The sequence below is a fragment of the Sinocyclocheilus anshuiensis genome, unplaced genomic scaffold (assembly GCF_001515605.1).
Source record: "Sinocyclocheilus anshuiensis isolate Anshui unplaced genomic scaffold, SAMN03320099.WGS_v1.1 scaffold207, whole genome shotgun sequence".
NCBI classification, from domain to species: Eukaryota; Metazoa; Chordata; class Actinopteri; order Cypriniformes; family Cyprinidae; genus Sinocyclocheilus; species Sinocyclocheilus anshuiensis.
In genome coordinates this window covers 2,774,294-2,784,065 of record NW_015551045.1, presented here as the reverse complement: position 1 = coordinate 2,784,065, position 9,772 = coordinate 2,774,294, and the positions used below count along the sequence as shown (strand labels likewise).

Below are 9,772 nucleotides of genomic sequence, written 5' to 3'. Positions count from 1 at the left end.
GATACACTGAAGTATATTTGATTTAAGTGGAACTATTGCAGGTATACTTCAGGTACACTTTAAATATATTGCATTTAAAGGCTGATATTATTAAAAGATTATATAATCCTCACCAATAGTGATATTACATTTTTTTTTTTCATTTTAGGCTTAATATTAAGAAACGTGCATTGTGCACAAGCAGTAATCCAAATTTTTATATCAGTAAGTCTCGAGCGATATGTCAGTAAATATGTTAATAGATTTGAACTATACTTAGTATGAAATAAATGCATTTGAAATATATTCCTTTACTAGGGTTAGTAATTTTTTTAGTAATTTATGCAAAAAATCTTTTCTTTGAATAAGCTACATATTAATATTATATAACACATTATTTTAGACATAAACAAAAGAAGAGTCCTGTTCAGATTTGTCATCTTTTATAAACATACAAAGACAGTGTGGACATGAAAGGGACAATATTCACCGATAAATTATAGGATCTCATAATTTAGTATCTTTACAGTTGATTTCTTTTTTAAAAAACGTGATAGGACCGCGCTAAACATTTTTAAATATCTTCATTTGAAGCCATATTTACAGATGTGCAGGGGTGGGTGAAATAATGAACCCACTGTAATAAAGAAAGGAAACATCACCTTTACCTGTCAGAAACATAAATATGTCATAAAGAGAGGCACTTGATTAACCAATAATTGTTGTTTTTTTTTCTTGAATAACACTGAATTAAAGATGTCTGCATATGATCCATCTCCTGCAGTCAGGAGGTAGTGTGTTGAGGCTGTAAAAGATATCATCCTCATCAAAGCCTTCACCTCTCCATGATACAGTACGGAAAAGTTCATGCGAACACGACGAGTTCTCTGTTTGTTTCCACAGTTAAAAACACAAGTCTCTTACGCGGCCTCTGAACGAGGCTAAACGTCACACAAAGTTGCTACGGGATCCTTGGCTTCTTATGTTCCTCACTGATAGGCTTTTCTGCTCTGCTGCTGTTTTTTGCGTACGGGAAGCGTGTGCTCGGTGTTGATCGGAGGCACTTGTGCGGTGTGGAGCAGAGCAAGTCTTTATCCGTGGACTGATCACACATTTAGGATCTCAAACTCCTCTTCTGACTCAAAAAGCTTGTCTGGGGACTCGATGAACTCTAGAAGAATGAGCACAGACGGTAAGAATGATATTCAGGTTATGAAACAAATGGTTATGTTGCATAGTCTTCTTTGAATCACTTGCTACGAAGCCTGTATTTGTTATATAATGCCTTAGAAAAACCCTTATATTTCTCTTGAGACTTGTATACATTATAACTATGGGATTGGGAACTATAATCCATTGTAACTTGGATATAATGTGTTCATTTCTTCACTTAATAAGGTATTATGCATGCATTAAGAATATCCTGCTAATGGATCACACAGGCTTCATTGAAAATTTGATCACACAATGCTGCTGTGCTTATTCCTCAGTACCTGCTCCTGTGGTCTGCACCTCTGGTTTGGTGGGAGGAACGAACGGAGGCCAATGAGACGGGTGCTTCTCGACCAGCTCGAACATCCGCAGGTTTCTTTTCTTAAGGAGCTCCTTAAAATCAGAGCGAACTAATGAGAGCAAGTTAAAACTGTAAAGAAAGCAAGCTGGTAAATCATGTTCTTGATCGGTCTAACCTGCTGAACCAGATCACACCAGCTGTCAAAGTCCTCCTCACTCTTGCAGAAAAAACCCTAGGGACAAACATTCACGTTTACTGATCCGTGAACTCAAACCCTGAATCTAACATCTGCAGCGGAAGACGTTTGGCTCATTCTCGCATTTCGAGTCGAGTAGTGAAATGGTCTGCCTTCATGAGGCAGCTGGTCTTCATTTTCGATGGATGAACATTTTGTAACTTTTTTTAATCATTTGTCATCCTGGAATATGGGTCTGTCTTCAGACAAAGCATCAGTTAGGGGCCGTTCACACAGAATACGTCTTTGTGTCTAAAAATGCCAGACGCAGCTCTCAGGAATGTTTTTTTTTTTTTAAAGCGCAGCACAGAATGCTTTCTCCGCCTTGTTGCCGTCAAATAAAACAGTTGCCATGCCGACTTTCAGCTGTAAACAAAAGCTTGCAACGCTTGCCCCGCCTCCGGGCTCTTCTGATTGGTCCACTGTTTTGGAACTGACATCGATGTGCGGCGCTGCGTGTAAAAGTTGAAATTCTTTTAACTTGGCAAGGCGTCTTAAAAACAGGCAAATACGTGAGACCATCATACACGTCCGTTTAGCGCACTTACATAGAAAAACAATGGAAACGTCGTGCATTGGAATGGAAAAATGCATTCTGTGTGAACGGCCCCTTAGAGTTAAAAGAATTATTTCCAAACATACAACATGTCACAAAGATATTAATAACTGTAATAATGATTCAATCCCAAAATCTTAAGCAAATGTTCTTGCATATTTAAACTCAGATGGTGACTTTTTATTAATTATTTTTTGTCGATTTTTTTATAAATTATCTTATTAATCACACATTTTTCACTAATTAATCATGATTAATTGCATATTAATATAAAATATTTATTATAAAACGGATAGTTCCGGTCCTTGATTCTGATTGGTTGAGCCACGTTCGAAGCTGTTGTAAATTACTCTACAAACACACACCTTTGTTTACTTTGTGTGTTGCTGGGCAACCACTTTGTTGGAACCACAACTGATTCTGAGGAGCTACATTGTTTGGTGGAAGAATACTGTTTTTATTAATATCATTACACTTTATTTGCTCTGTTTTGTTTTGTGAAACCTTACTATGCATATGGAATAACCGTTTTATAAAAGCAATAAGTCCCGTGAAGCCGTGGTTTACAGTGAATTTATAACCGCTTCGCATCGTACCTAACAACGCCCCTTAGCTGTTATAAATTCACTGTAAACCACGGCTCCACGGGGCTTATTGATTTATATTGTAATAATTTCACATTGAATCTCCAAATGAACGTAGAAACAACATAAAGATGGTACATTTTAAAAATGTGTTTAATGGCATCTTTTTTACTAAGTAGTCTATTATTAATGAACACCAATAATGCTACTAGGCTGCATTTACACTGCAAGTCTTAATGCACAGATCCGATTTTTTGGCCCGCCTGTTCACTTTAGACACGACTGGTGTCCGATATCTGTGTAATTACCGCCCAAAATTATTGTCGCTTTACTATGCACATAGTTGACCCTTGGGTTTTGAATGGCCGTGCTATTAAAATTATTTATATAATTCACGTCGAGTGGCCATTATTATTTGCTAGCATGGACAACAGCGGTCATGGATGTTTTACAGCACAAAATCTGACTGAACGGATAATTTTCATTTGTTATTTTATTTACAGCTCGTTAGAAGTAGAATTCTTTAGTGAACATAGCTTTTAGTAGCGAAGCTGTTGCATTTATAAAATTCACAGGGCAGGGGATGAAAAACTGCTTCTGAATGTGCAATTTCTTACCTATATAAAGTTTCCATCACAATAAAATGCGAGCGCATACAGCACGCCGGCATTGAAATGCTATCTTTTTGGGCAAACGTGCCGCCCTTGCATTGGGAGTTCTGCGGGAAATTGGATATGTGTGTTTAGACGTAGGTCGGATGTCCAGGTATCGGATATGTATCCGATTAAAATCCACATTTGAAAGTGGCCCAGATCTGATGTGAAAAAAATGGGATCTCATGTGGATTTTTGTGTTTACACATGTGCAACAAAATCCGATCGGTGTCAGATGTGGGCAAAAAATCTGAATTTTTGTGCCAGTGTATGAAAATGCAGCCTTAAATGCATTTTTCCCTCAATTTAAGCCATCAGTTATAGCCATTCAACGTTACAATATCATTTAAAGCCATTGTTTTTTTAACATTTAATAAGTTTTAAAATATATATAACAACAACTTTTAGTTTAAGTGAATCTTCACATAAACTACATGCATGAAAATAGATTCATTTTATTCAAGCTATAAAAGTTAATCAGTGTTGAGCAGCGAGTGATTTCTCTTTTTTTGTTCTTTGATTTCCATCAATGACAGACTGCAGCAGGTTTCACTTTAAAAGCAGCGCTGTCTCTTTAAAACCTGACGCACATGATGCGGATCTGACACATTTGATTTTCTCCCAACTCTTTACAGTCATTTAGGATTTTTTATCTCATTTAAAATTGTGTTTACGAGATCACTGGCCAAAAACGGGCATTTACATAATTTTGTGTGTTTTTGTGCATTGAAGCGCTACTGTCTGATCCAGCTTTCTGTGTTCGCATGCACACGTCGGATGCTTGTGTTCACAGAGCGCTGCGTCTCAGATGAATTCACTTCTCGTTTGGCAGTGACGTGGTTTGAGCTCTCACCAGCGCGACAGACGGGTCCAGGCTAGTGATTTTCATGCGGTGTGGGGTCCTCTGACAGTGATAGCTCTGGTCGTCCACAGCACTGCCTGAATCAGTGTCCACGGCCTGCTGCGTAGTGTGAGGGTCCAGATAGATCAACTCATCATCTGAAAAAGAAAAAATGAGAATGCCTCAAGAACACATTTTCCAGGATAAAGCATTGCGCCGATTCCTTCGATCAATTCATTTTCAAAGGGAAACACGTTGGATCATGCATATGTATTTAGTATGTCATTTTATTACCCCAAACTCTGTAAGCGCCAACAAAACTCACCGATAAATCCAATGAAATAATAGGCGAGGTTTGGCTTTCCTCCCAAAACACCACACGACTGAGGCATCTTAAAACACTCCTAGGAAAAGAAGATGAAACGTGTGTATATATGACACATGAAAAACTTACTAAGAAAGATAATATAATCAAAGCTGCGTAGATTACTTATAAATTGTAGTCTGTTACTGATTCCAAATTATGTGACAAAAATTGTAGTTAGTAACGTAATCCATTACATTACATATTTTAGGTAATATAATCAGCCTACTTTTTATATAATCAGATCATTTGTTTACTTTTCATAATAATATAATCAGATAACTCGTTTATCACATTGATTTAAACAGGATAATCTTGTACCATATTGATATAAAAATACAAAGAAAAAGGAAATATTTTCCATTCGTTGTTATTAACAACATGAAGTGCATTAAACATTACATTACATCAAGGTTTCCCAAACTGGGGTTTGTGAAGGAACTGCTGGGGGTTTGTGAGTTTAATGAAAAGCTAATAATTAATTAAATCATAAAAATGCAAAATTAAAATCCTTTTAAAATCAAATCAAAATTTTTGGTAATCTGAACACATAATCAGTTAGTTACTACCCAGCTCTGAATATAATAGACTCTTCAGACAAAGAAAAGTGTGGTACTTTGAAGGCCTGAATGTAGACGGGGTTGATGCTGTTAAGGCCCATTCGAAGAGGAATGACCAGCAGCAGGGGCCTCCAGGCCAGGGGCCTTTGGGACTGAAGGTTAAGCGTCTTTCCCTGAGCCTCTGAACAGCTCTGGCCTGACGCTGGCACTTCTCCTCGGCCACAGGGACCAGCCCTGGACCTGCTTTCCCGGCCTGGCTGCTTACACTGTTTCTCTGGTCCAGAGGATAGAGGTGAGAACATCAAGACGGTTGGAAGAGAGAAATAAGAAGATTATTCATCCTATTTAAACTTCCTTCGGCTCTAATGAAGTCAGGCCAGAGGAGAACTTGGGGAACTTTCTCCCAAGGTTTTTCCTCCATTTCTGGGTTTCTTCCTACTGTTGCATTTGGCTTGCTTAGTTGGGGTTTAAAAGACACTTAATGTTCAGTAATATTATTGATTTAGTTGCACTGACACTATCGGGCGAGAACAAAAGCTGGACTGAATTGTGCTGAATGTGACACTATTTGATACATTCTGCAACACTGACACTGTTATTGAACTGAAGTGAATCAACATTAAACTGACTTGAGATGAATAATGACACTATCGTAGAGCTGCTTTATAGTTTTAATTCACTCTTCCACAAATTAAGGCTTAAAAGAGTCTTAAACCAGAGCAGAAAGTCTTACATTCATAGTCATGGCATTAAATGTTGCATGCACTTAAAACAAATATCTGTCAGTGCAGAATGAAAACTTGTTTTCCCTTTGAATTAAGTTTAATTTTAATCAATTTCTCAGAAAACAAGACTATATCTTAAGTCATTTTGCTTCTCAAGTAAGTGTAACTTGATTTAAGAATCTTTAGACATTTGCACTTGAAAACAAGACAAAAACAAGGAAGGAAATAACTTTTTTTTGCAGTGTGATCAGAGGTTCGATAAAAGTTACTTCCATATTCTAGTAATTTGAAGTAGAGCTATTCAAGCCATAAGCTTCTTTTTTTTTTTAAATCTGTCGAAAGGTGTATTTTCATACTTTGAAGAGTTGCTAATACAAGACATTTAAATTTAGAGACCATATTGACGTATTGTGTTCCACTCATTTTATTCCTTTAAATTTACTTGATCTTAAAAAGGTCTTACATTTACCATCATAAAAGCTGCAGAAACCCTATTTATGGCTCAACTGAAGTTGTTTCACAACTGATGAATATTAACACACTTATTTTCCTGTTTATTACTGTGTGAAGCTGCTTTGAAAGAATCAGTACTGTATAAAGCGCTATATAAATAAATGTGACATGACTAATCAGAAAAAGACACTTACTGATGTCTTCAATAACAACTGTGTTGTCCATTGACACATACACAGCCAGTGTATTCCAATCATCAAACAGGGCAAGTTTCCTGCAAGCAGACGGAAATTTGCTGTTAGTTCACACAAAATGTTGTGTTCAAACTACGAGATTTAAATGGTGCTTTCATTTACAGCGGTGTGGCATTCTTTAAAAGACCTTGTAAAGCGCACATATTATATATAATAATTATGATACAGTACTTCATTACTACTTCACCCAAAACTGAAAGTTTGCTAAAAAAAAAAAAAAAACATTTCTTCACCCTCAAGTCATCCAAGATGCATATGAGTTTTCTTTCTTTGTGGGAACAGATTTGGTGAAATGCAGCATTCCATCACTTGCTCACCAATTAATCCTCTGCAATGAATGGGTGCCGTCAGAATCCAACAGTTTGAAGTTAAAAACACAGCTTTTTGCTTCACAAGACGTTAACTGATGGACTGGAGTGGTGTGGATTACTTGTGGATTATTGTGATGTTTTTATCAGCTCTCATTCTGACGGCACCCATTCACTGCTTATAGGATCCACTAGTGAACAAGTGATGGAATGCTACATTTCTCCAAATCTGATGAAGAAACAAACTCATCTACATCTTGGAATGGTGAGCACATTTTCTGCAAATTTGTAAAAGCACTGCATTAAAACAAAGACAAATGTGTCCAACAACAAAATATTATTTTTAAGATATCAGTCTTTGGAAAAGAAAAATGACACTTGCTTGAGTACTTGAGCCACTGTGTTCGGTCCATACCATTCTCCAACAGACTTGCCCTCTCCAACGCCCATCTGAGCTACACAAACAGGACACACAATACTCGTGACTTCAGTACCACTGCGATGTACAGGACTCACACACAGAGACTTTCAGATAGACAATGCAATGATGTGCACTTGCTGTGAACTAATGGTTTTAAACAAAACGTACAATGGTCATTGAGAGGGCTGGGCCAATAATAATGGTCTTGAATGACAGCAACACAGTCACACACACCCACACACACACATTTTATGCCTTACCCATCTGGTGAATAGAGTAGCAGCTATCCTTCTTGTCTAAAAAGCAGTGCAAGATGCGATGATACTCTTTGGGCTGATGTTTCTCTGCATCCCATCTCCAATCTAGAACACACAGTGAAGCAGAGAACTTCAGAGGTGCAGTATGCAATACTAGAGGTTGAAATAGGTACTGCATTCCAAATTCAAAATACTGGAGAGAATATTGGAGAGATGTTTCTCCCGCCCCTCCTCCTCAGACTCGACACTCACACAGGTTGCCAGATTGAAGACACGAAACAGGAACCAGCACAATTAACAATGGAAGGCAACAGACACTGTAAGTTTCATTTCTATATCAACAATCACACTGGTCACCCTTCATACTTCAATACTGCGAATACAGTGTAGTATAGGAATAGTACAGTCGCAGCTATTCCACACATCCGTTATCGGTAAGAAGCTTCCACGTTTGCTTACCTCGACCGAGGCGCCTGCTGACCAAAGCCTGTGCGAGGATCATCTGTCCACAGCGGAGCATGCAGCCCCATCCCGCGTCTGATGAAGGGCCTGTTCCTCCTGCAAACCACAGACAAACACCCTTCTCAGCACACTAAGCATCCTCTAATCAAGACTGAAGTCAGCTCCACTCCATTTAGCTAGACTAGTTTACTTGCCACTTACCTATGGGAGAAAACTTTTTCCTATATGTGAACCACAGTCGTGACCGCACATCCGAGAGCAGCTCCGATTTCTCTGGAAAATGATCGTTGCTAATAATCAGAAATGTTTCTTGAGTGGCAAATCAGCATAGTAGAATGATTTCATGTGAAGGAACATATGACACTGAAGACTGGAGTAACGATGCTGAAAATTCTGCTTTGCGTCACAGGAATAAATTATGTTTTAAAATATATTCACATGGAAAATGATTGTAAAAATATTTCCTAATATTACTGTATTTTGATCAAATAAATGGAGCCTTGGTGAGCAGAAGAAACTTCTTTGAAAAACATTAAAACTCTTTGACCACCAGTGCACCAGAGTAATGTAACAGTAAATAATGCATAGTTAGAAGCAACTAATCCGAACCCTCTGGTAACTATATTTAGTTAATTAATATTACTCAGTACTTTTACTATAATTACACTGTAACAAGGACAAGAGAAACCCAGATTTAATATCTTAATTCGTGGTTAAGGTGTTAATGGCTGATGCCACTACAGAGAGCAGGGTGGCCGATATGCAAAATCCAATTTAATAAGAGCGAGTGTGTTTATATAGTTAATTCATTCTGAAAGCAAAATGCCACTACATTATGGCCTGTCTTACTTGTTTTAAGATCATAACATGCTCCCAAGATCCATACTGGCTCGTCTACATCTGGCAGGTCTTCTAGGAACTCGGAGAATACGTTGATTTGATTCTCATACTTGGCTAGAACTGGAATAATTGGTGACATGTTAGTGCTGTGACACAATCACAGTAAATTTCTGATAGAACAACAACACGTAGCAGCACTTCACAATTAGGGAGTTAAGCAGAGGTACTACATCTTCTGACATCCCAACATTGGGATGGTCACAGATGCTAATGTACCATATACTTGCATATAATAAAATGACACAATCAGACACCATGTATTTACTGGGTACTCTAGGAACTTGAACACCATGGTACATAGCATGGTAAAACTCCACAAACGTGGTTTTACCATGGTAATTTTTTTGTTAGTGCCAGTGCCAACATACAGAGTAATAACTTTGGTCATCTGAACCACAACAACAACGACTCGTGGAGCAGACGAACTCTATTTGTCTGTATTTGCAAGTGAGAGACGCACAGGCCACTGAAGAACAATGAGAAAACTTGAAACTCAGTTACGAAATATCCTCTTTGGGAATCCCTAGCAGATCTCACTAGACATTTGTCGACGCTTTACTAACTTAAAACGTCGCGTGAACGTTGTCAGCCGAAAGAATCGATAAATCGCTGATCTTTTTCTTATTTTTAACCATAAATTTCCTACCTGCCTCCATCCTCATCCGTCATCGGATACAAATACAACGCGGTGCATTGTGGGTAACGCA

At 37.9% G+C, this 9,772-nt stretch overlaps 1 protein-coding gene across 1 annotated transcript; it reads right to left on the bottom strand.

The window, feature by feature from the left end:
• Positions 1-413: 413 nt before the first annotated feature.
• Positions 414-9,755, bottom strand: LOC107661698 (cysteine protease ATG4A-like). Its single transcript, XM_016451433.1, has 13 exons — positions 9,712-9,755; positions 9,015-9,125; positions 8,367-8,438; positions 8,163-8,261; positions 7,707-7,808; positions 7,408-7,480; positions 6,658-6,737; positions 5,342-5,559; positions 4,687-4,765; positions 4,374-4,519; positions 1,668-1,724; positions 1,473-1,584; positions 414-1,150 (listed from the first exon to the last, which is right to left on the bottom strand). The coding sequence occupies exons 1-13, from the start codon at positions 9,725-9,727 to the stop codon at positions 1,086-1,088; spliced, it is 1,230 nt and encodes a 409-aa protein (XP_016306919.1). The 5' UTR covers positions 9,728-9,755; the 3' UTR covers positions 414-1,085.
• Positions 9,756-9,772: the final 17 nt, after the last annotated feature.

Coding starts and splice junctions, on each gene's coding strand:
- LOC107661698 (XM_016451433.1), bottom strand. Junction 6,738..7,407: donor ACAGTGGCTCAAGTACTCAA/GCAAGTGTCATT, acceptor GTCTGCTTGCAG/GAAACTTGCCCTGTTTGATG. Junction 1,151..1,472: donor GGTGCAGACCACAGGAGCAG/GTACTGAGGAAT, acceptor TCATTCTTCTAG/AGTTCATCGAGTCCCCAGAC.